Source organism: Salminus brasiliensis, chromosome 1, assembly GCF_030463535.1.
Source record: "Salminus brasiliensis chromosome 1, fSalBra1.hap2, whole genome shotgun sequence".
In the NCBI taxonomy this organism is placed as follows: domain Eukaryota; kingdom Metazoa; phylum Chordata; class Actinopteri; order Characiformes; family Bryconidae; genus Salminus; species Salminus brasiliensis.
The window spans coordinates 19,025,942-19,053,290 of NC_132878.1; the positions used below are offsets into that span (position 1 = coordinate 19,025,942).

At 40.3% G+C, this 27,349-nt stretch overlaps 1 protein-coding gene across 2 annotated transcripts in view; it reads right to left on the reverse strand.

Moving 5' to 3' along the window:
* lamc3 (laminin, gamma 3) overlaps positions 1 to 27,349 on the reverse strand; it is a 161,336-nt gene that overhangs the window by 74,916 nt on the left and 59,071 nt on the right. For both annotated transcript variants that reach the window (XM_072674061.1, XM_072674054.1), the window contains 5 exons: positions 22,057 to 22,245; positions 19,099 to 19,216; positions 13,946 to 14,044; positions 13,567 to 13,703; positions 13,159 to 13,278 (listed from right to left, as the gene is read on the reverse strand). In XM_072674061.1, the coding sequence (XP_072530162.1) occupies positions 13,159 to 13,278; positions 13,567 to 13,703; positions 13,946 to 14,044; positions 19,099 to 19,216; positions 22,057 to 22,245 (663 nt within the window). The remainder of the gene's footprint in view (positions 1 to 13,158; positions 13,279 to 13,566; positions 13,704 to 13,945; positions 14,045 to 19,098; positions 19,217 to 22,056; positions 22,246 to 27,349) is intronic.

Sequence of the window (27,349 nt, forward strand, 5' to 3'; positions counted from 1 at the left end):
TATTTTTATATTGACTTCCATTGAAAGTTAAGAAGATTTTTTCCTTCTTCTGTAAAGTTGCCATTTTGGAGGTTTTGGGGGTTTTGCAGGACAGCGATGTTATCTGTTTGTTTTTACAAATAAATACTGATATTGCCCAGCCCTAAGCAGAGGACAATTTGTGCCAATGTGTCCAACACAAATGGTAATTTAGTTTTGCTATCACCCTAACGTAGCTTGTATCAAGTAAATTAAGTTAACTTCGCACAGACTGATTACTTAAATAGAAAGAACCACTTGAGGCCTCAGTTGGTTGTTTTGAGTATCTTGGTTCTACACAAAACCAGTGTCTTACTAAAAAACATCTGAGGAGACCTTCTTTGGAATTTTCTCCCAATTTTCTCCCTAATTTAGGAATTCGTAAATTATCATTTTGATTATTTTACAGTGAGGTGTGTCCCCTCCCAAAAAGTTATGATGAAAAAATGGAAAGGTGCATGAATTATGCTCTGTTCAGACAGCCATCATGTATATGTACAGGATATGTATCAGGCCCCAAAAAGGCCAAAACCAAAATGTAAAATGTTCCATGTATTGTACTTTTTGCTGGTTTATGGCTTATTATGGGTTATTACCAGCAGTGTAAACATAGCCTGTCACATAGTGTGATCTTCAAAGTGTTATCCATAAAATGAAGATGAAGAAATGTATGAGATGTGTGTACCTTTTGTCTATTTTTCATAGTTAATGTGAGGGGCCAGAAAGGAAAGAGGAACCAATACTGGTCTAATGGAGAACAGCAGAAAATGCCATGTAGAGAAAGGGAAATGGGGGAAAGCAGAGAGAGAAAGAGTATAAAACAGGACAGTGGAAAAGGAATAGATAAAAGAGAGTTAGACAGCGCAAGAGAGGCTCTTGACTTCGAGCACTTTCCATCAACCTCCCGCTCTTCAAGATCAAACAGCAGTGGCACGGAGGCGCTGTTCTTCCCATCGCCAAAATTGACCGCCACCACAGCGATGAAGCTGGCAATCAATCCAGGCCTTAACTTTTTCCCCAGACTCAATGAAATCAACTCTGCAGCACAGGTGCAAAATTGAGTGACTGGCATTGCCTGGTCTAATTCCTTACCATAAATTGCATATCTGCTGAACACAACTAGCCATGGTGGTCTGTGCAGCTAAATGGAATATGAATAGAATATTGTCAACTAAAGTCACTACGGATCACTTGGACAAGGCTGCTATGACTGGGATATATGCATTGCACTTGGAGGACTAATGAACAAACTGAAATTTAGAAGAACAAAGCAACCATGCTGGTTGTTGCTTCAGCCAAAGTGTGTTTTACCCACCATGCAATAAGAAATGGGAAGAATGCAGGTGTTTGGTAGAGATAACCCCTATCACTTCTGGTTGTTTTAATGCAATTGGTGCTGGACAGGTCTAAGCTAATATCTGACAACAATATATACTACAAGTATTGGGACACCTGCTCATTCATATTTTTTTTCTGAATATTAAAAAAGAGTTTACTCTGCTTTTGTTGGAGTAACTGTCTCTACTGTCCAGTGGAGGCTTTCTACTAGATTCTCGAGCATGGATTTTCTACTCTGATACATGCAAAGACAGCCCCAGTTTAAAGTGTCAGACAGACGACATTTGGAAAGCACCAGGTCACCAGCTCCACCACACCATCTAACAGACACCTATGCGGACCAGAGGGCCATCTATCCACCCGGAGAAAGCATGGTCAATTGTGCTTACCCAGACTCTGATGGTAAAGCGTCATGGCTTGGGATTCGAATCTGCAATCCCCAGACCATAGTGGTAGCAGCCCAGCAGTCCAGCAGCCCAGCACCTTCATTTTCAAGATTGTATGAAATGTGAATGGGGCCTATTTGTGTGTGTGTGTTTTAATCATGATAAATATAATCCAGGGTGGGTGGCATGCCAAAATATTTCAGAGCACAAGAGTGCTCACACTAATGAAAGGCTTGGATGAGTGGATCATAGATTGTGATGAAGCTTGTAGTCTCACTTCAACTGATCTGTAAAATATAAGTCTTGTGTGATGGTGTTTTCACTTGTATGTATTCAAGGAATTGCAGCACAGGTGTCTACGGCACCTGTCCCTGGCTTGGGATTGGCCATTGAGATATATTGCCCGAGTTTCTATGGAAACGGTGTAATGAGTAAACAAATATCTGACTGCATGTCCAACACTCTATTCCTTTCATCCCTCTCTTCTCCTTCCCTCTTTCCCTGCCCCTGATGTGCTCCTTCTCTCCATCTGTGGAACTGACTTTGTGCCAGACTGTGACCAGCTTCAGTATGTGTGTGTGTGTGTGTGTGTGTCTGTCCAGAAGGTTTTTTTTTCTCCTCAAAGCTGTGATAAATGTTCCACTCAGTTCTCACCATGGAGCACATAGACCACCAGGGACAAAGTCACACACACACACACACACACACACACACACACACACACACACACACACACAAACGCAAATTGGATGAGCAGGACTCTTGGCTTTGGTGCTTTGGTGTCTCTCTGCCTGTTGTCCCACTATTGACATGGCACCCTCACTGTTGTCAAAAGCCCAAGGTGGCATCCAAGCAGCAGGGCTTTTCAAGTGAGGGAACATCTGCTGCTCCATTCAGAACACACACACACACTAAAAAACATCCCATCACAACCCCTGATACTTTATGCCACCACTATGGCAGCTCATTAAATATATTGCTGGGACATTGCTAACTCTGAAATGAGGCACAGTTCCATGCGCACAAACTTGTTTTCCTACAATGTAAGGATGCAGGGTCAAGAGTTTTGGATTTTGGAGTCTAGGATTTTTTTAGTGCCAGTTATGGTGTCCAGGAAGGATTCAGTTTTAGTACCTACCCAATATACTGCAATAGTTTATATATATACTTTAAAGTTACACCAATTGCTGACACAGATGCTGACAAATGCGCGCACACACACAGTTGTTCTAGGCCCTGTAGAGAAGCACTGCTAATAGCATAGAACTCTCTTGAGCAGATAAATAAGAACCTACTGGCACCCTGTCTAATGCCATGTGTGGGCTAGAGCAGTATTATGCCCTCCTGATTTGAAGTGTGGAACAATAGAACGGTGTCTCTAGAATGATGATGCTCATTCAATACTTTTGGGATGAATTGAGGTGGTGAACATCCAACTTCCTGACCTCACTAATGCTCTGGTTCCTGAATGCAATCAAGTTTTAACAGCAATGCTCCATAATCTAGTAGAAAACTCGCAACTGACAGTCCAGACAGTTGCTAAAACAAAGGCAGGATAAAGTATTCTTTTAATATCTTTAATTACAGAAGAAAGATAAATGAGCAGGTGTCCTAAAACATCCTAAAACATCCTAAAACCAGACATTTGCAGATATAAAACCAATGAGAAGGTTTATTAAGAAAGGGGCTATCTAAATAAGATGTGTCGAGGCCAGGTAAAAACCAGGTAGAGGAGGAACTAGCACCAAGACAACAGAGACATAAGTAAACTAGAGACCCAAAGAGACAGTTAGAACTGGACCAAAACAAAGGAGCATCACTACTATCATTTCTACTCCGGGCTTGGCAGGCTGGTGTCTGCACTATTGAAATCTGGTGAAGCGGGCCGGACATATGGGGTCATATAATCAGACAACATTGCCCACGTGGGGCCTGTTTGGTTAGCCCAATTGGGAACCAGCATGTTTTGTCCATGGGTCTCATGTTGGTCCCACACATGGATGCCCACAAGGGTCCCACAAGGGTCAGTGATGGGAACAGGAGAGGTTATACAATGCACATGGGACATAGCTGGGACAAATGTGAGATAACGGTGGGCTGTATGGCCCACTTGGAAAACACACATGGGACCCAGTATCAGCACATGTACAAAACCACTAAGAGCCCATGCCCACCTGGAACTCACCACTAGTTCATGCGATCACATAGGTCCACATACCTCTTTCACTTCACTTCTGTATCCCTTAGCTTGTCCAGAAGTGCATGTGTGTCATTTAGGAGTGGCCAAAAGTGCAAATTACACTTCCAGAGGGGGAGCCCAGGAGCAAGAAATACCAGTTCGCACACAATACAGCTTTAAATAGGGGCAGATGAGAAACAGATGATGTGAGTTTATAATTCTGGTGAACCAGATCTGGTGGATTGCCTGGTGGATTCTGGGGAATTAATCCAGTAGACTGACTAAGTAGGTGTAAAGAACAGGTAGTGTGACAGAAACTCTATTGCTGGAATATGGTCGCTGAAACCGTTTTATCTTAGTGTCTTCACAGCAATTGCCTCATATGTACGTATCAAGTCATACGTCTCAAATGTTTCTCAGCAGTTTCTCATTATCATATGGACAGACAAGACAAACATCAACATGTACCAGGATGATGAGAAGACTATGAGGAAGGGAAATAACTGCTTTAAATGATCCAAAGCAAACTACAATTATCTGTCAAGCATGGTGGAGATACTGTGGTAGTGTGGGCATGTATGGCTGCACATGAAACTGCTTCCCTGACAAATGCAGAAAGATAAATTAATTATCTACTCTGAATCTTATCTACCCAGATTCAGCCAAATGCTCCTAAACTATACAGACAGCACTTCTTAATGCAGATAAACAATGGCCTGAAGCAGTCAGTGCCAAAAAGATTACCTAAAACATCTGCACAGCACAAGCACTACATGTCCAAACAGTACTTGAGTCAAACCTTAACTTAAATGCCCTTTAAAAACACTTTATTCTGTCAGGAGCATTTAGCTGGTCCTGACAGTATTGGGATAGGCATGTTTTCTTCTTTTCCATTTTCCAGTTTTTAGGACATTTTTGCTCTGAAAATGTAAGTAAACAAAGACATGCAAACGCTCACACACATACGCACACAAACTTTTCAATAGGCGAGGCGGCCTCCGTCCCGGGAACTCGACCAAAATAGGTGACAAATAGATTAGTGAGTATCAGAGGGGAACGTATTTGCCCGCTTGCTGCCATCTCTCTCTCTCTCCGTCTCTCTCTCTCTTGGCTCACATTATCTCCCCCTGAAGAAACCACAGCTGCGTGGGGAGGATTACCAAAAGGAATGAAGAAGAAAAAAAAAACGCACACAAATTAGAAAATAGTATAAAAAGAAAAAAAGGGAAAACAAGAAAAGGGATAAAAGTCCTGCTGTCAGAGTGGCTGTAGTCTAATCTTTAAAGCATGGCAACACAAGCGAAGAGACACAAGAGTCAGGAGAAAAAAGGAGCAAGGGGAGGAGAGAAAATGAGATCATTAAAAGCAGCGAGGGAGCAATAGATCTCCCTTTTTTAACACAGGCGGCCAGAACAACACAAACAAGCCTTGCGCCATGGTGATAAGCACAAAAAAACCCTAACATAAAGTACCGCAAAGCGACGCAAAGAGGCCTCTGCTGCAGCTCTTGGGGGAGGATTTCCAAACCTCTATTTATCGCTTACAATAAAATCAGCTGCTTACATTACTGTGCCTTTAAGACTGATAAGTGGACATTTCCTATTTTCTGATTCTCTGATCTCCTCATTCAAAAAGCAGTTTGGGCTAAAACAGGGGTGGTCATGGATTCATGCAGTTGGTGCCAAATCCTGCTCCTTCCAACTGTTAGCCTCCACAGAAATCCAGATTCATCAGACCAGGCTTTGTTTTTCCAGTGTTCAACTCTCTAATTTTAGTGAGCCTGTACCCACTGCATCCTCAACTTTCTGTTCTTGGCTGAAATGAGCTGAACCCGACATAGTCTTCTGCTGTTGTAGCCCATCCACCCCATGGTTCAACATTCTGAGAAGATTTTCTGCTCATGACAATTGTACCAAGTAGTTATCCAAGTTATCCGGGCACTATTCTGTAGAACTGTCGTGAAGACTGTTGTGCTAAAGCATCCCAGTAGTTCAGCAAGTCTAGAAACCAATGCATCTGCCATCAACTGTATCTACATGATTCTGGGCACTCCACTGCTGCCACATAGTTGACTGTGTAGATAACTGCATGAGTGTACCTTATACCTGTACCTAATAAATTCCTCAGTGAGAATTTATAGTACATATGTATAATATGATGACATAATGACAATATTCCTAAAAAAATGCTTGGATGCCATGCCAATGTGCAAACACTGGACATGGTTCAATCCCATAATTGAAAATCAGAAGCGTGTGAACACTGGACCCTATTCAATCCCATAATCCTATAAAATAATTAGTCCCATCAATAAAGGTAAGTGTGGCTTCTGAAGCGAGTGGACAAAATTAACAACTTGGTGGATGTCCTTATTAATTGAATATATGGTTAATTGTTTATTTGTGATGTTTGTGGTCAGAAATGTTAGGGATGTCAAGAATCCCTAAATATGAGCTTCATCATTTAAAAATCATATCGCTGCACAAAAAATCTCCAAAATGGCAAATTTACCTTTTTTTTTCTTTTATTCTAAGCAGACATATTAAAGAAACTTCATTGTGTAGCTGGTAACATGCTAAATTGTTTTTTATTAGTGATGGAATTAGAACCATTACAGCTAGCAAATTCTTGGACAGCACAAACACTTATTGAAAAGTAATTTCTGGGCAAGTGTTATTTCTTTACTTTTAATTTGCAAATTTGTCTAGCAGTTTGAGTCAGAGAAGTGCACAACAAATTGTATGGAATTAAAAAAACAAATCAAATAAATAAAAAAATAACATTTTAATAATTTTCATAATCATTTCATTATCAATACAATTAATGTGATCAAAGAAAGAAAAAGGACAAAAAAGCATCTAGCTTTATCATTGTCTCCACATCTGAACACTGTACTAAGCAATTCAGACATTAGTTTGTATATTGCTGTGTGTAGTGTTGTAGTGTAGCTGTCACAAAAACCTGAAAAAGTCACTGTAAAAAGATTTCCACATATTTTTCATAATTTTTATATATTTAAAAAGTTTCTCTAGCAGTTTCAGGCAGAGATGGGTGCAAATAAATCTAAATAAATAATAATAAGTAAATAAATAAAGTTCAACCGTCCATTAAAGTGGAACTACTCCACCACTAAGATGCAAAATTTGGACAGCAAATATGTTTTGGCTGATGGACTTCATCAAAGATGAGTGGAAAAGTGAGTACATTTGATTATTTGCCAGGACCATTCCTTCAAGGCAGGAAAGCAAGAAAATGGCGAGTTCTACCATCGTAAATGAGTATGTAAAACATAGTTTACCCAGTTTCAAACAGTGATTGAAGCATGTACACACACTGACCATATGAAAAAGTAGTCATCCTTATCTTCTGGCATTAAAGTTCTACATTAAAGCAGAAGCTAAAAGCCTTGTGTGACATTGGTATTAGAGGGCATGTAGCTCAGAAGAGAGTGTGCGTGACTGCGTTGGTGTAAGAGAGAGTGTATGTATAGAGTGCCCTTTGATCACATTTTGAACTGGAAGTCTGAAAGACACGCTGTAACAGGATTGCCCTCACTGTGATCAGCCCAAGATGCTTTGGCTAAGTGTCTCTCAGTAACGCTAAATTACCCTATAAATGGAGCTATGTCAGAGTGGCCAAGTTTCTTGTCCTCCATAAGCCTTGTGTCCACAGAGGACAGAGACGCTGAAGATACTTCAGCCCTTGGAGATACTATGGTTTCTAGGACCCACACAAACCAGTCTTAGCTTTTTGCTAAACACTCTCAACAGACATTAACCAATTTTACCCATTTAAACCTGCATGTAGCAGTCCTGGTACAAACCTGCTGTAACTTCTTCTTTTCGATCTACTGAATCCTGGTTAGATTATCACTCATATTCAAAGTCAGTGATGTATGTAGAACTTCCTGAAAGTCCAGAGTGACCTTCTCGCAACTGGTACCACCACCAACACATTAGGCTTTCCTGATGTCCTAAGCAGGGGAGAGCTTGCTTAGCTGTACCCAGATACCAGGGAGGAAAACATACTGACTGGATCATTTTCATTGGTTTCTATGCAAATGTACTACTGCAATACTTGCAGAGTCTAAATACAAGGAACATGATTGGACTCCTTGTTCAAATAACAGTTTAATGTTTTTGAAAATGTTAACAAATCCAGGAAAACCTAAGATCACATCTTGTGTCTTCAATAATCTTCAAAATGTAAAGAAGTGTTTTTTTTCTGTAGAAGATGTGCAACTCATTTGACAAAATGAGTTGCATGACAAAAACATGTCATTTGACCAAGGGGGCTTAATCATGTTGCATACTGCTTTACTGCTGGAGATTGTATTTAAAAAAGAACTAAAAAGCACAAGGCCCTAAGAGTTCCCTATTGCTTCCATTGCCTATTATCTGCAGTCAAACCATTTTGGTCACTGTGGTAGATTTTAAATGAAAAGCCCATGCCGTAACCTGGCACCACTGATGTAAGACAGTCGAGGAAATACTGCCAGAAAGTCTGCTGTTTTTTGTTGCTCAATGTGTTCAAGACTCCTCTACTTTGACAGGAAGGAGGCATTTAAACGACACACAAAAATACCAAACATCCAGGGGCCAATGATTGTCAAATCAGTGGCATGCATTTGTTCAACCCAGCAGCTGTAAGCCTAATTGTTGCAACTGATGAAGGTATGATAGTTGCCTTATTAGGGTACAATAAACATCTGTATACCTCTGTGAGTGGATGAACCTGAGGGCAGAGCTGAGGGCAGACTTCTGCGCTGTCCCAAATGGAACCCCAAACACTCTATGACATGTAGGTGACATCCTCAATGGGCAGAACTGGCAGAGATAATACCTTGAGGCTCCTTGGTTTACAAGTGGTTAAAAAATGGACAGGTTCTGCATGTGACTTACTCACCAAAAGTATCAGATATTTAATTTGTTTATGTTTAATTGCATATCTATGGAAGCAAATGTCATGCAAAAAGAGGCTTAAGTTTAATTAATACACAGATCAATTTTTATATATGAATATCTTCTCGACATATGTCAGACAGTTGTAAACAAACCTATCCATTCTGAGACATTCAGAAGGCGCTCGTAAGCACCCCTTTTGAACAATAGAATAAGAAAGGGAAATCGTTTACAGCTCTTGTGGGCAGGGTCAAAATAAGGACTGCAAGATTGCAAGCATAATATTTGTGACCGGGCTACAGGCTATGACCAGAAACATACTCAATGCAAGTACACAAACGAAAGTGCAAACACCAGGCTAACACAGTTTGCTATACAAACTCAACGTGCATTCTTATTTTACTGTGGTGGTTTAAACATTCAGTACTCAGGGGGCGATAGAGGACATCTAAACTCATCCGCAAAGACAGTTGACTGGAAAAAAGCACGCCGGTGGTACAAGACAACTTGGCAGTTGCTCTAGAGCCCCCTTGCCGCAATGCTCAGAGTGCAGCTCAAGCTTCATTGCGTAATGAAATACGTTGTGACACATTTTTAAAACTATGAGCAAAACCCAGTCTGCGTAGCTCGAAGCGCCAGCATTCGGGCCCTAGCGTGAAGTATGTTTCTGGCCTAATTTACTCCATATGAAACCATATGAAAACCCTTTTAAACATATGAAATTTGGGGCCCTATCTTACACCCTGCTCAAGGCATGTTGCGATGCTCATTGCTATCTTAAATCCCACCAACAGTTTATTTTCATGCCAAAAGTTTGATAAAAATGGGACCCAGATCTTCATTTAAACAATATTAAGAGGTGATATAACTAAACAATTACAATCGGCCATTCCACATCCGCCAATATGGCCAGGTCAGGCCATCCTAGAAAGTTTAGCCAAAGAGCAGACTGCAATATGTATAAAGAAGTCTCCAACAATCCTAAAATATCATCACAGGATCTACACGTAGCTCTTACCACAGCTGATGTCACAGTACCGCATCTACTATCAGAAAGAAACTGTACAAGTTTGATTTCCATGGGAGGTATGTGAAGAGGAAGCCATTGCTGTCCAAAAAAACATCAGGGCTAGACTCATGATTCATCTGTCCTTCTGTACATTGTTCCAGAAGTCCTTGCCTGTGTCTGAGTGTTCTCTGTCTTGCACTGATGTATTTTTGACAGCAAGGGTCTCCTCCTTGCACATCTCCTATGAAAATGCTTCATGCAGTCTCTTTCTGATGTTAGGTGCTGTACTTTGACATCAGCTGTGGCAAGAACTACCTGTAGATCCGGCAATGACATTTTAGGATTGTTGGAGACTTCTTTACGCTCTGGTCTTGTTAGGCATTTGTTTCACTTTTAAATTATTACATCCTTTCCCAGACCCATCTGCATCTACAACCTTCTTTCTGAAGGCCTCACAGAGCTCTTTGGGTCTTGCCATTGTAACAGAGTTAAATTAAAAAGTTAAAAAGTTAAAAATAAAATATTGAGCTTCACCAAAATTAGCCTATTTTTGGTAAAAAGGGTTCAGGACAAATGTATATAGCCATTTATGCGTTTATAAAAAAAAATTACAATTATTTTGGGGAGCTTTTCTTCTCTTGCTGTGACTTCTATGCAGACTATGTTCCTCTGCTGCTGCCGTATTAATTCTTTAAAACATTGTTCTAACACATTATATGAGCAGGTGGTAATTTTTTCAGAGTGTAGTTGTGCTTATAAATGCTGTTTTTATCAAATTACTGCTCAGACATGTGCTTCAGCTAACTAAGCCATGGTAACGAAATAGCTAGCCTAAACTTACTCTCAGCAGCAAAGTCAGATTATAAAAATAAATAAACCTCTCATTTCTGCTCATTTCATTTTTTTTTTTATGTTTAGCGTGTGTGGTCTGCAGCCATCTAAGATAAGAGAAGATTAACACACTATAAAATCTGTTTCAGAATAAACAGAGTGGAAAGCAAGCCCTTGTGACTGCTTGATGGCCAAACGGTGTTCGTTACACCATGATGATACCACTCACATTATTCATCAAGAGCAAACCACACTAAAGCTGCCTTATTTTCCACAGGGTCCCTAAGCAGTGTCCTTGTATTCCCTACACCGTATTATGTGATATGGGCTGGGAAGGGAACCTAGCAGTTGGAGAAATCCCTTCATCCCTGCATCACGTAAAAGGCAGCACATCGCTCCTCCTAAAGTAACATACAGACTAATGAACTGCAGCCATGTATCATATTATGCATGCAATATGGGAATACATGTAGTTTATGGACATATAACAGGTTTGAGTCATGTTTACATTGCATTGTATAGCTTGTGATGAGTGCCAGCTGTTTTAACCCCCAAAACATTATAATTAAGGGGTAGACTTTACTGTTCAGTGAAGTGAACTTTACTGTTCCTGTTCAGTGAAGAAGGGAACCACTTCTCACTACTCCCCACACCGTTCAAAGTTCCCATTCACTCCCTATAATTTGGAATCTCACTTTAAAATGTCAGAATTCCCTGTGTAGTCAACTTCACAAGGAACTACTGGAAGTGATCTGAATGCACCTTAAATATCTGAGATTTCAATAAAGATATTCTGATCATCTGCGGCTAATTTGCTGCGCCTGATTCTAATTTTAGTCTTTTTGAGAAACAGTAAAAGTGAGGGGGGTCCTATCCTTTTCCTCACAAGAACATTCCATTTATTATAAATGACATTTTACCAATTATTTTCATGGGGTGTCTTACTTTTTTCACATGATTGTGGAAGCCCCTTGTGTAGTGCAAATAAAAAGAAAGTCAGATTGGATGTAATATTATACACTACACCATTTCCCATAGTTGATAGGCCTGTGTAAAGTGCGAAGTGTTAATGAAAATACCACTCATTCTACTTGTCATTCTGTCCTACGTTAGTGTTTTCTGTTTTTTTGATGTCCTCATTTATGATCATGAATATGCCTTTGGTACTCTGTCTGTGTTTGGCCAATTTGATCTCCATTCTTGGCTCCTATGCATTACAGTTGTAGATGGTGGGCACAGTTTTCAAATGAAACATATGGCATGTCTTCTCTTTTAGAACCAGTTTAAAACTGATTGGCTGAGCATTTATCGTTTAGCAAGTCGGGTTTGTTCTGCTCGCAGACTGTATAGTCACAGTCTCTGCTCTGCCAAACTGTGTAGTCTTTGGAAAAGTTAGCTATGTACAGTTCTATGCGTAAGTTTGGGCGTACTTGGCCAAATTACAAATAAAGTCATTTTTATGAGAAGTAGTAAACAAAGCAAACAATCAGTGTGGTCTGTGCAAACGTTTGGACACCTCACAGAGTCAGTATTTCTTAACACACAGAAAATCATTTTGCTAACGCTCTTTGTAGCAGTCTTTTTTTAGTCATTTTTGCCTGCTGCACAGCTTGCTTAAGGTCTATGTTATAGTATTTATGCCAAGGAACTGTTTTTGGGCCACTCCAAAAACATCAGTTTGTGTCTCTGTAGATAGACCATGATGAGTTTATGTTTTGGATCATTATCCAGCTGTAAAAGACATCCTCTTCTCTGTTTCACCCTTCAGAGTTGGTTTGACTTCTGCACACAGGCTTTGCTGGTACTGTGCAATCCATTCATCAGTGGCCAATGCCACTGGCAGCAACACAACCCCAAACCACTTTACAGTTGTCTAGGTGTTCTTTTCATGAAATGCAGTTCTTTATTTTTTCTTTTCATATACCTTTGCTGCTTGTAACAGTTCTATTTTGACTTCATCAGTCCAAAACATTTTCCAGGATTCATCTAGCTTCCATAGATGTTCTGTAACATATTTCAAGCATTGAGTTTCCTGATGTGTCTGTGCCATCAATAACACACAATAAAACGAGCAATTCTCACAAAGAGTATTCTTGGTCTTCCAGATTTCCACTGTTCCCCTGAGCTGCCAATTCTTAGTATTATTCTGAACCGCAAGCTGAAAATGCTTGGCTATTGTATTATAGTGTTCCCTCTGCCTTGTGCTCATCAATTACACATTTTCTATCTTGCTAATTAAGGTCAGAAAGCTTTACAAAAAATCACTGTGGTGTCCAAACGTTTGAACAAGGCGCATTAATGGTTTTCTTATGTCATAAAAGACACAATAACAGTGCATTAGGATATGCCAAACATATTGTGTTTTTTTATTATTTACAGATTATTTACATATTTCTCAATTCAAACAAAACAGCAAAACAAAGCTTTCTCACTCAACTGAAAATGGATAGAAAAAAGGTCTTGGATGTGACCATTATAGCTGTGTTTTAAACCTACCTGGAGCTCTGTAGTAACCAGCATCTTCCTCACTGTAGGGAAGCAGGTACACTTCACCTTCTTTCCACAGCAGGGGGGATTCTTTCTGTCCTGAAAACTCACCTACCCAGCCATCAGGGTCTTAGGGACACACACACATATACACACACACAATTACACCTTTTTTTCATGAACATTAAAAGGAAAATTCTCAGCATATCACCAGCTTATAATGCTCACTTATGTGATACATTATTTGTGATGCTTTCATACTTCAGATTTTTAGATATATATCAGCAGAGTCCATAAATTACAGAAAAAAAAGATATTCTGATATTTTTATGGTTAAGATTTGACTTCAGGTACAACTCTGTTTGCTATATAATATTTTGCAACTAAATGGTGGTGTACAAAAGTGGGGCTGAATACCCTCAAGAAAGTCGGAGGTAATGTTAAAGGCAACATGGCGACTGGAGGGTGCACATGCCAGGGAGTGGCCAAAGCAGAAGCACGCTTGGCAGCCATCTGTATTGTCCTGCTGAAGGTTGAATGATCCAGGCTTGCACCTAGGCACACGCACACACAGTATGTACTCTGAAAGCATGGCAATAATAATAATTCTTAACAATAATAGGGATATTTATTTGGGGTGTCCCAATCTGATTGGATTTAAGAGGTCTGTTAAGAGGTCAAATTTCACTCAAAATTATGACAGGTAAAAAAAAATGGAAAAAGTAAGGTCTTATATAAAAGAAAAAAAAATACTGTACTAATATATTTATATTGTGTGTATGGGGGGATAGGTTACCTGTCGCAGGAATGTCCCTCCACATTGGGCTTACAGTGGCAGCTTCCATCTTCAGCAGAGCACACACCTACACTGCCCCATTCATTACACTCACACAACCTACATGTGTGTATTTCAGCACAAACACACACGTACACACACACACACACACAAAGATGAACCAAATGAAACATTAGGAACAGCGAAAACACCCCCACATCCCCACACACGCATACACATTTGATTGAAAATACGACCAAAGCGGTGCACTGAGAAAGCTGAGTGTAGTCCATCCGATATAGCGCAATCTATCTGGCCCCTCTACCTCATCCATCAACCAAACACCAGTGACCCTAACATAGCAGTGGCATTATAGTGTGTAGTACTGATACGAGTGCAAGTGTGTCACTGTTAAAAATAAATAAATAAGTAGATGCTTTGTCTTAAAAATGGTAGTGAATTTCATTGTTTTTGTTACGTTAACCTACTATTTTAAGCTCACTAAAAGTTGCAACACTATTTAGCCTCATAATAACGGCCTCAGAAACATCACAATACACTGGGTTCAGCATGCTGGCCACAGCAGTATGTAACTTTGATGAAGTGGGCAGGACAATGCTTGTGAGAACATGCAAGTCTACTGCATCAGTCCAGTGGTTTTGTATCTCTCAGCATGTCCAGAAATGCATCACGAATTACACTCCCTGATTGTAGGTGGAGCCCAGGAGCAAGAAATACCAATTCCCCATAATGTTGCTTTAACTATCAAATATCAGGGTGGAATGCTGCAATGCTGCAAAGCACACAGCTTGTCTAGTCCCTGTAGAGAAGCAATGCCAATAGAATAGAACTCTCTGGAGCAGATAAATATGAACAGATTAGCATGAAGCCTAATGCCAGGCGTGGGCTAGAGAGGAATAAAGCCCCCAGCATTGAGCTGTGGAGCTGTGTTCTCTGGAATGATGGTGCTCCGTCCAATTATTTTGGGATGAGTTGGGGTGGTGATCATCCAACATCCTGACCTCAGTAACTCCTCATCTAGTAGAGTGCCTTCCCTTTATGGTAGAGATAGTTATTCCAACAAAAGCAGGATAAACTCTTTTTTAAATTCCCTTTCAGAAGAAACGGTAAATGAGAAGGTGTCCCAATACCTTTGTACATATAATGTATAAACCCAAACGTGAAGGGCCTGCTGAAGGTCAAGACAAAGTCAGATTGCAGACAGGCTGTAACAAGAGTCAAAGAACCCTTTTTGCCTGTAGTGCAGGTGTATCAGATAAAAAGGTCACTAAGTGTCGTTAGCTACAAGGCAGCTGTTTCCAATAAACTGGCCTCTTTGTGTAGTAGCAGGTTCATCACATGTCCACTGTTTATTCTTCTAATTATCAGTGTATTCCAGCATCAGTGTTTTAACAAGCTCACTGTTTGCTATAATTCAATTACCACATCTGCACAGCTTCTTCTTTCTCTCCTTCTCTTTCTTCATCCACCCTTGCTCACTTTTTCTACAAGCTGCATGTCTGTCTGTCTGTCTGTCTCTCTCTCTCTCTCTCTCTCTCTCTCTCTCTCTCTCTCTCTCTCTCTCTTTCTCTCATTCTCCCTTACTCCTCAATTTTGGCCTGTTCTGTTTCGCTCCACTGAACCAACTAATTCACACCCCAACACATTGACTCACACAGGCCACAGGAGAGTGTGTGTGTGTGTGTTTGTGTTTTTTTATTTGTTCTGTGTATTTAGCCTTAACCTGTGTTTTCTTATGCATTGTGATATTTGTGCTGCATTGTGTCATTTCTATGTTGTGGGTCTTTTTAGCCACAAGCACACATACAAGCATACTGTCACAGCCACTGTCACACCAAAACCTTGTACAACAACTTTACAGGAGAAAAAAACATCTTAACCTTCAGTGGACGTCAATGTAAAAAGATTTCATTCCTATTCTTTTTGAAGCGGCTCTATTGGTCCTTTCATCATGATTATTATATCAAAAAAGTCCAAAACTGCAAAAAGGCTTTTGCTAGACAGTGACGGTATGGAATTCATATTTGTCTGTATATGTAGATTCTTATGCTGGCACAGAAAAATAAAAATAGTGAGCAATAAAACGCTGAAAGTGGTGGAAGAATGTGTTTATGCTGGATTATGCTAATACTAATAATAATGACTGTGACTCTATTTCTATATCAGGTAGCTAATGTCAAATTAGTGCTCCTGTTTTGGTTTACTTCTGTTATTTGTGTGGTATTCAGAAGTGTAAGTGTTGAAAGCTCAACTGAAATTGGAAGTGACTGGTATTCCTTGGTAAACCGCCTCCTCGCTGTACCCTGGTCTCGTTGTTATCCTAGATAATGATGCATTAAAGCTAAGGGTGCAGCCAAGAATGCTGCATTTCATAGCTGTTGTGTAAGGGATAGGGATGTAACACCACACTAAATGTCTTAATGGCAAATGCTTGTCAAACCCTTATCTACATTGGTCAAATATACATGCAACTATACATTGCATCAATTAGCCAAAACATTAAGACATAGATAAACTATGGATGAAATGAATGAACGAAATTAACATCAAATATCCTGTAACAACTTAAGCTACTGGCATGCAAAGGTCTGGGATGTATGTTACACTGTAGCTAAGCAGTAGGTTCTCATAGTTGACATATTGAAAACAGGACAAATGATCAGGTGTGAAGACCTAGGAGACTTTGACAATGGCCATATTGTTATCCTTATACCCTGACAACTGTGTCAGAGCATCTCTAAATTGGCAAGCCTTGTGGGGAGTTTAATGGTCCGTTGTGGTGGGTAACTACCACCAGTGATCCGAGGAGAGACAACAAATAAAAAAAATCCAGCAACAGGGTGTTGGGCATCCAAGATTTATCAATGTGTAAGGGCAATGAAGCCTAACCTTTCTGAGTGGAACTAACAAAAAGGCTACCATGGCATATTTCTGGTCTCTTTAGCACCTTGCACAGCTGCAGGACAGTCAGAATTCCCATGCCAACCCGGTCCACCATCCAGGTGTGCTTACAACGGGAATACAAGTCTGGAATGAACTTTGGAGCAATCAAAGGTCACTGGTCAGAAGATTCCTGTAACATCACTTGGGTGGCAAGGTACATGTACGCTGTTTACCTGTGGGATATTCTGAATCCACATCCACCTCTCAACTTATAAGATCTGCTCCGATAACACAGGGCACCTTCATAGGTCTGTTTTGGTAAAATGCTGATGGCCATCAGCGTATTAACCTCTTGAACCCTAGGTTTATTATTTAGTTTTTTGCAGTGGTTGCAGAATCTATTGTGAATTATTCGGTAACAGCTTGGTTTAGTATGTTTTGTGGAGTCCCACAGGGTTCTATTTTAGGGCCAATGAAACTGATGGTAAATTTGTCAGCAGTGTGGTTATAAAAGTGAAGAACTAAAGTGTGGGCTTACATACAAAGGGATTGTCAGGTCCGCGTCGCAACGCCCGCCCCGGGGCCGGTCCTGGGCCACGGCCCGCAGGCTCTCCTCAGGACTTTTACGTTGAAGTTCAGTTCGTGTCACGTTTCACGGACTTTTAGTTTGATGTTCAAGTCCATGTCTTGTGTCACGGACTCTTAAGTTGATATCCATGTTCATGTCTCACGTCGCGTTTCAGTTGTTATCACGTGAGTTTGATTAATGTTCCTTGTTCCGTTGATTTGGTTCACCTGAGGCTGTGGTATTTAAGGAGCTAGCGCAAGATACCCTTTGCCGATAGTTGTTTACTCTGAGCCATCCTGGTGCATCCTGGAGGATGTCAGAGAGGCTTCCTCGATCTTCTTGATCTAGTTTATCGGACTGTTCTTGGGCGTGCCACGTTTCAGGTCTGTTCTAAGTTTAACCTTCTGGGTTCTGCAGCTGATCTCTCAGCTCCTTTGTTCTATGTCTCATAAACTCCGCAGCACCTGGGGAGCGCAGTTTAGGTTCCTCCGCTCAAGAAAGCTCATGTCCAGGCCCGCCTCAAGTTTACCAATGAACATGTTAATGACTCCGAGAGAGACTGGGAGAAGGTGCTGTGGGCAGATGAGACCAAAATTGAGCTCTTTGGCCTCAACTCAACTTGACGTGTTTGGAGGAAGAAAAATACAGAATTTGACCCTAAGAACACCATCCCCACCATCAAGCATGGTGGTGGAAGTATTATGTTTTGGGGGTGTTTTTCTTTTAAAGGCACAGGCCAACTTCACTGCATCGACGGGAAGATGAACGGGGCCATGTATCGCAAAATCCTGGGTGACAACCTCCTTGCCTCTACCAGGGCACTGAAAATGGGTCGGGGATGGGTCTTCAAGCACGACAACGACCCAAAACATACAGCCAAGGAAACAAAGGAGTGGCTCCATAAGAAGCATATCAAGGTCATGGAATGGCCTAGCCAGTCTCCTGACCTCAATCACATAGAAAATCTGTGGAGAGAGCTGAAGCTTCACGTTTCCAAATGCACGCCTAAAAACCTTAAGGATTTGGAGATGATCTGCAGAGAGGAGTGGGCCAAAGTTACTCCTGAAGTGTGTGCAAACCTTTATAAAAAACTACAAGAAACGTCTGACTGCTGTGCAGTTTTACCACCAAGTATTAAATGATGTTTTACTAGGGGGTCAAATACTTAAGTTAATATTTATTTCTCATTTCATGTAATCTTTTCAGTTTTTCTTTCGATGTTCTATGTGTCATTGTTAAAATAAAGCTGGCATAAAATTATGAGATGTTTCATTTATTTTTTTGTATTAAAACTTTTAAAGTCAGTGGGGGGTCAAATACTTATTTCCTCCACTGTGTATATAGACACTATTGTCATATATATATATATATATATATATATATATATATATATATATATATATATATATATATATATATATATATATATATATATATATATATATGACAATAGTGTACTGGTAGAAAACAGCGACACACTGAAAGACACAACCTCAACCTCAGACACGAGTACCGTGGCACACATTTTACGTGGCGTAGCACCGTTACCACCAAGTTTTATGAATCTGCCCCATAAACTGGAAAACAAAAAAAACGACTGGTGCTATGAATCCTGGGAAAGGTTAACACGGATACCCGTTTCTCTCACTATATTTCACTTTTTACGTTCTCTCCCTTTGTGTCTCACTCTCTCTCTCATTACCTGCAACCCCCTGGGCTGAGGGAGTGGAAGCCAGCTTTGCAGACATCACACTTTAGCCCCATCACACTCGGCCTGCATGCGCACTCACCCTCCTCGTCACACTGCAGACTCACTGATCCTGGAGAGGGAGATAAAGAAAGAAAAAGAATCAGACAGACAGAGAGGAGGAGAGGGCGGGAGACAGTCTTTTCAATTTACTTTACAGTCTTCTGTTTCTTAATGAGCTCATCCATGGCTCCAATTGCATCATGAACACACCAGAATGAATATTCACACACTCAGTGCCTTTTTTGCTGAATTTTATTCGGATAGCCTGCAGCCAGCGAGCTGAGATTTCTTTAATTGCTTTTGCGTCTAAAAAGGTGCAGTCTCGTATAAGAGAGAGCCTCAGCGGATCATTTTGAAAATAACAACGTAGGTCTGGCGTATAGGGATCAGACAGCAATTATGAAAAAACAGTTTCTAATTTGTAAAATATTGATGGAACGGAACAGGACGGTATGTGGCAGGGCACAGATTCAAGATGGATTGCTTGAGTCGTTGTGGGATGGTATGTTGTTCAGTCATGCTTTGCAGCAGCAGCGGTTAACCCTTAGAAGACGAGAATTGTATTGCTTTTGTTTTAGTTTAATATTGAATATAATTCCAAAATAATTACTTACTTAGTAAGATATGCAATGAGTTATATTTGCATTCTGCATTGACAAGTGATCATATTATTACCTTTTCCATTATGGAAAATTTCCATTATGATGGAATCCAAATTATAATAAATATTCTCAACTGTCATCGGTGGACTCAGTGCCCTGAGAGAGCACAATTGGCCGGACTCTCTCCAGGTGGGTAGATGGCGTTCTCTCCGTTTCATCATTCTTAACCACTCTTAAGATGTTGGCCAACACAGGCATCTGTTAGCTGGTGCGTTGGATCTGGGGACTTAACACTTTTCTCTGAGCATGGCTACTGCCCAGCAATGCTGCACTCGAGGCAGTTGAAAATAGGTGGTGGCTGGCTTCACATGTATCAGAGGAGTCCTTACCCTCCTAGTGTCAGGAGCATTGCTAGTGCTAGGTGGAGCTATGAACGGGTGGGAAGATTGGCACTACTAAATTGGTAGGAATTTAATTAAAAAAATCTCTACTAGTTAAAATCACTAATATGACATTGGTTCATAGGTTTATAGTATAGAATCGGCACTTTCCTCCTTGATTACATTAATGATATTTGGTGGATGATCTTATTCAGAGAAACTTACATTCAAATCATGTTCCACAGGAAGGTGAATATTGCCCCACTGTGGGATCGAACCCCAATCTTCCCACGGAAAGGGTGGTGTGGTTGCCCATTATATTATACTAACCACAATGAGATACAAGTCAGCAACAATTCATATCAAATGACTTCATAATTTGATGTAGCCGCCAATGACAGCAACTACATGTTTCTGGATTAGGCAGTCGGATGAAACGAAGCGCTGCCAACAGTGCACAGTGGTGCAGGATGATTCCAGAAGAAAGATTCCTTCATCCTTCCCTCACTGGTCGGCCCATGAGTACCCTTCCAACCGCAGCTGGGATACGCTTTCACAATGCCTCATCCTCCAACAACTCAATACTCTGCAATACTGCTTTATTTAGCAGTAGCCAAATACAGATTAGTGTTCTTCCAACCACAGTTTGAGTTGGCACCCTGGGAGGAAATCTGATTTCAGAGGTAACCAGTGCCACTCCAGTCAAGGTCTGAAATAACCTATAGGGGTTCCTGGGGGTCGAGGATCTCTGATTTAAAATGTTAAAACCACTGAAAGGTTTAGAATTTAAATTTTGCAAATGAACTTCACAAACGCATTGTTATGTTATTATATTTATGTATTAATAAAAAAAAATGGTTTGACTCAAATTTAGGAAAATGCTTGTTTTGTTTTAGTCAGCTTTACCCTCAAAACAGCAAGTTTCTTTAGTGTAGCTGAAGCTGCTAAAACAATACATCACATGATGCTGTTATAGTTGTAACTGATTCATCCATTTAAAGGCTTGCTTTTCAATCTTCTTTTATACTGTATCCACATACAACAAATCTGCCCCAATCCAAAGTATGTAGTCAAATTAGCTCACTAAGACATATAAACATTTACATTTAAGGCATTTAGCTGACACTCTTATCCAGAGTGACATACAAGGGTTACTCGTATTACAGAGGTGGGCCAATGGGAGTTTTGCCCAAGGACTCTTAATGGTGTAGCGCAGCAGTCACCCAGGCCGGGAATTGAACCCCAGTCACCCACATGGTGTGGTAGCGGTCTTATCTATTGCGCCACTCCAACCACCACCATATAAATATATATAAGACATAATAACTTCTTTGTTCTTCAAAACTTTTGGAAGTGGATTAAACTGCAAAGTGAACACACAGTCCTGGGGAGCTTTAGAGTGAGATGGTGGCAAAGCTTCTCAATTTTGCCAGTTAGCTTAGCTTAGCTATCACTGGAAGCGTTTAACAAGGCCATTTGCTCTAATGACATGCATCTATAAAAGACTATTGGCCAGTTTCCCTGGCAGGAATTAAGCTTAGTGCTTGACAACACAACCTTTCGAACTGAAGGACAATATAAACTACACTATATGGACAAAAGTATTGGGACACACCTCTTAATTATTCAATCTAGGTGAATCTCATTCAGTTCTATTGCCACAGGTGTATAACATCAAGCGCCCAGCCATGCACTACATTACATTCATGCTAGTGGGGTACATGCAGGGCATTTTATGTCAAAATACAACCTTACATATAAATCCTGGTTTTGTATAGTAAATAAAACAGCACATGGTGACCCCTGGTTCCCATTAGCCCAGTGTGGAAATCTGACCCACTGAATTATACAGAATAATCAGTGGAATTCCCCTTTAGGGTTAAAGGTTAAAGTTGAATCTGAGTGATTTGTGTGTATGTGTGTCTCACCCATAGTGTTGCAACTGCAGTTGTAACAGGGTAGCAGTGAAGACGGTCTGTAGAAGTTGTCTCTGCAGTGTTCGCAGTGTGGCCCTGCTGTGTTGTCCCTGCAGCCAACACAGCGCCCCCCACTGCCCGTGCTGCGGTACTGTTCTGCGTCAAACACACACTCATCTGCACGGCCACTGCAGTTACACACTGACACAGGCAGAGAGAAAGGAACAGAATAAAGTGATAAGGAATGCAATCAATTATGTTGTTGTAAGTTGATGCAGAAATAAAAAAACGGAGAAAATGAGAGAATAATTTGTTGTATACTGTCATTGTAATCCAAAAACATTGAATATCAATTTTACATAACATAATGTGAATCTGAATCTGGCAGTTGTTCTTTACATTCTGTCATGTAGATTCATGATGAATGGACAAATGGAAATGCTTCCACTGAATGGACTTCCATTGAAAGTTTTTGCTGTAAAGTTGGCGTTTTGTAGATGTGAGTTTTTGCGCTACAGCAACAATATGGGTAATTGCCTCTAAAAGCCTCATATCTTTGAATAGCTCTCTCTCTCTGTAACACTGGCATGTGCGCAACAGTAAATTATTCAAGCTCTACTATCCAATCACAATCCTCAAAGGCAACATATTATGCATGAGCCACCTGAGGGAGGGGGGGGGGGTATTGTGGGAAATGACCCATTTTATTCCAAATCTGCCTGTCTCTGTCTCTTTAGTCCGCAATAACTGGGCGATTATCACTCCCCAGTGGGCCATGCTGTCTCTGCCTGACATTGAAGGAAGGCCATTCTTCAGTACACTCCGGAAGGATTCCTAATCCCAGTACATAGCTGCTTATTAAACCATAACAAGCATTCTTTTGTATTTGAAGTACACAGGCCACTAATACAATAATTACAAAGCTCCCCAGGGAAGTCTGATAGTAGAAGGATTTGGTATTCTAGCAAGTGGATAAGGTTTGTCAATGTCATGAAAGCGTTGAGTATGGTTTCATCATGCATGCAGTGATGCTTTCAGGTTGGAAGAAAAGGTGTGTTTGTGCTGGAACGCTTAGACAACTGGATATATACTACGGCTCAAAAGTTTTAGAACATTCCCAATTTTCCATTGTTTTTATTTACATTTAGTTCTAATGAATAACTTGCAATGGTACATAGTCTGTTGACCTCAAATAGTACAAATTAGGCAGCAAACTGCCAGAAGTGTTGAGTAAAATAACTTAAAAATTAAAAAAAAATAATGTAGACTGTGGGGGAAAAAAGGGCCTTTTTAGGAAACCATTTTAGGCAAGTCATGGTTAACAACTTACAGCTAGTCTGTTGCAATATAAGTAAATTAGGATTTGACAGCTGATGTAAACAACTGATCATTTACAACCCCTTTACATAAACGCAGAGTAGGACCTGTGTTACAGCATTCTGCACCGCAGTATTCAAGGTCATTGCACATTCAGATTCCTATTCCTATTCTAATGTCTCAAAGAAGACACTTAATAAAGGAAGGCATATTGACCTCCAAAAAAAATTACAGATTAAGACAGACTGTTATGAGGACAGTTTCCTACACCAATCAGTGACAAAGAATTAATGAGCTCTGATGTACTGATGTTGGATTATTGATTATTGATACAATAAAAATGAACTGAACTGCACCATAAAAAGTTCCTTTAGTAGCCATTCTGGTGGTTCGGCCTAAGAGACAGACTTTGCTAGCCATGTGAATTAATGATTCTTGGGTACCCACAACCCTGTGACCCAAACAATTTGGTTTTTGTCAAAGTTGCCCACACTCTTAAAATGTGTTCTTTGAGCAATTCCATAAAAAACACTTTTGGATCCATAAAGCACCAATAGAGTTTGTAATAGAGATGTGTAAGTGTGGATGAACCAAATGTGGTTCTTCTCTGTAGAACCTGTATTTATTGCATTGCATGAGAACAAATGTTTACCATTTCAAAGAAATAGTAATTTTTAATTATTTTATTTTTATTTAAAAATCTGAGCTTAGTCAAATGATCATGACAACCCAGTAGAATCACTCTATATTTATTCCCAGTAGATAAAGTATAGGCCATTTCTTTCCTCTTTTCTCTGTCACTAATTCTAATGCTAATGTTAATTTAACTCAGCTGGTTTTGTTTTTTAGCTTTTTAAGTCTTTGAGCTTCTTTTTCTTTCACTCTCCCACTCTCTCTCGCTCTGTCTCTCTCTCTCTCGCTCTAGTACCCACACTGGGGAGTTAAAAACCACCACTTTCCATCAATTAACATGCACACACACCCCAACAAGAGAGAAGCATATGGCACCAAACTAACAGTGCCTGCTTTACAAATGAAAGCCAATAATGATGCAAATTCTTATTGCGACTGCGCATACATTACACAAAGCACCTTCTTACGCCGCCCTCGCTGCCATTTAGCAGCGCTTTTAGTTAAGCAAAACGTAAATCCTTCTTTTTAGTCGGAGGAACAACAGTCGCTTGCAAAAAGCCATCTGTTGGCCACAGAAAACGGGTTAATCAAAATAACGTGACTTAATATAATGGCCAATTAAAACAATTAACAGGCTGTGTTTTTTGTTGTTGCTGCTTTTTAGGTTTATCAGATCAGTCACTTACTGCCTCCCTCTTTTTGGAAAACCACATAGCATAATGGCAAGACAGATAAGCAAGAGACACAAGCTTGCACATCCGACTACGCACACACCCACCTCGCTAAACAACGTATTAGTGTGAATTACCCCATCCAATCATGAAACAAACAATGCTTTGGTGGATTTTATTCAAGATAAGACAAAAAACAACAATAACAACACCACTACCCTGCTTTGGGGGTTGAGTGTTGATATAGTTGCTAAGCCAGAGATGGACGCCACAGGTTTGTCCACATTTCTTTTTTATTTCAGTGTGTTTGAGTGTTTGAGATTTCACATTTGCTTATGTCACTGCTTCACAGCTTCAAAGCTGGGTGGACTTTATACCCCTCTAGCTGATGTTTGACTTGGTGACCTCTGGTTTATGTGTGTGTGTATTGCTAATGATTTATTATACAACTAGCATAACTGAATGACTGTGTCAGCAATGGGCAGGACTGGAATTGTAAGTGGGATGGCAGTTTTTCGCTTTTCGCCATCCAAGTCATCCCAAGCATACCCAATGATGTCGGGGTCTAAACTCTGGGGTGGTCAGTCCCTTGTCCTGCAAATACTAGCAGCTTCTTTTTGCTTTAAACAAATGTTCTTCCTTCTTGTCTCTTTGCTTTTCTCAGGAAGAGGTTCTTGATAAGCTCCTCATCCCTTCAGAATTACAGTGTTCAGCTGTCTTTTCTATGTGAAAGGATGGAAGGCTTTTTCAGATCTGACGCAGGGACTTGTTTCCCCACTCTCTCCTAATGTCTTTATTACTATTACTTAATTATTACTTAACAGAATCCACTCTTCCTTCTATCAAAACATATTCATCATGCTACTGGCTGCAACACAAGTCTGATCAATCCACCCCTGTGCTTATCAGTTGGAAAGGTGTTCTTTACATCACACCCTTTTTTCTCCAGACACATCTTTGTTCATTGTTGCCAAAAAGTTCTATTTTAAAATGCTTAATTCATTGCTTGTTTTCAACTTATCATGCTGAATTTTGTGGTGAGGATTTTCTCATGACTCTTTCATGAAGGTCAAATCTGTATAGGTATCGCAGCAGTGTAGAACAGAGCAGCATCACTGCAGAGTGTGCTACAGCTCTAAAGATCTTTTACAGTAAAAATAGCAATCCTACAAATGGTTCTCTTGGACTCTTGGACCCCAATCATTTCTATTAATTGCTATTGTTTAATTACATTACAAACTAAAGAAACAGCTACCTGAAAATACTTTGCTATCTTCTTATTGATTACTCCTTTGTAAGTGAGAAATCTCAATGTTTATAAAACATTGAAATTTGCACCACTTGGCCTTTCCTAATGATGCTTCTGAAGAAGCCATTTACCTGTTCATGTGACACGAGTGCAGCAAAATACACAGTTATATCCGGATATTATGACCACCCCTGGTTTGGAATGAACATGGTTCATTATATCAACTTCACTGACCATACATGAGCACTGTGTAGTTCTATAATTATGGACTGTAGTCCATCATGTTTCTCTGCATACTTTGTTAGCCTCCTTCCACCATGTTCTTCAATGTTCAGGACCCCACAAGACCACCACAGAGCAGGTAGAATTTAGGTTGTGGGTCATTTTCAGCAGTGCAGTGACACTGACATGGTGGTGGCGTGTTAGTGTGTGTTGTGGTAGTACAAGTGGATCAGACACAGCAGTGCTGCTGGAGTTTTTAAACACCTCAGCATCACTGCTGAACTAAGAACAGTCCACCAGTCTATCCAGAAATATCCAGACAGGTGTCCTGTCACTACTGATAAAGGACCAACACAAACTGTGCAGCATCAGATGAGCTTCTGGACCAACTAAGTAGGAATGTCTAATAGAGTGGACAGTGAGTGGACACAGCACTGCTGTGTCTGATCCACTCATACCAACGCTACACACACTAACACGCCACCACCACATCAGCATCACTGTGATGCTGAGAATGACCCACCACCCAAATACTACCTGCTCTGTGGTGGTCCTGAGCATTGAAGAACAGGATGAAAGAAGACTTACAAAGTATGCAGAGAAACAGATGGACTACAGTCTGTCCTTATAGAACTACAAAGTGCTCCTGTATGGCAAGTGGAGCTGATATAATGGGCAAAGTTCATTTCAAACCAGGGATGGTCATAATATTCTGACAGGAACCATTGCAGACAATTGTTGGTAAATCATTTTAATGTTTAAAACATGTCCCTAAACTTTTGATTAACAGTGTAAATAATGCAAATTGTGCAATGCAGTTAATGACTTTAGCACTGTAGGACCTGAGCTTGCTCTAATGTCTTTCCACAGTTCTGTTGGGATATGAACAGTGAGAGTAACTGCTGCAAAATGTTGCGAAAAAAAGAGGCAGTCCCTAGACACACACCCACAATGTCCAGTTTACCGCAGGGCATTCCAAACATAGCCTGACCTTACATTGGGCCAGTATGGGTCACTAAAGCCAGAGCATATATATTCACTGTCTGGAGAATTGCATCATTTTCTTTAATGATCAAATTGAACTCAGTAACAGAAATAGCCTAACATGTCCTGACTTCGGATGGCTAATTAACTCTAACAATGGGATTTCAGTGACACCAATTTCCTAGTCTGGTTAAAGAGTCTCCTTAACATCTGAAATTTGAAACAGTTT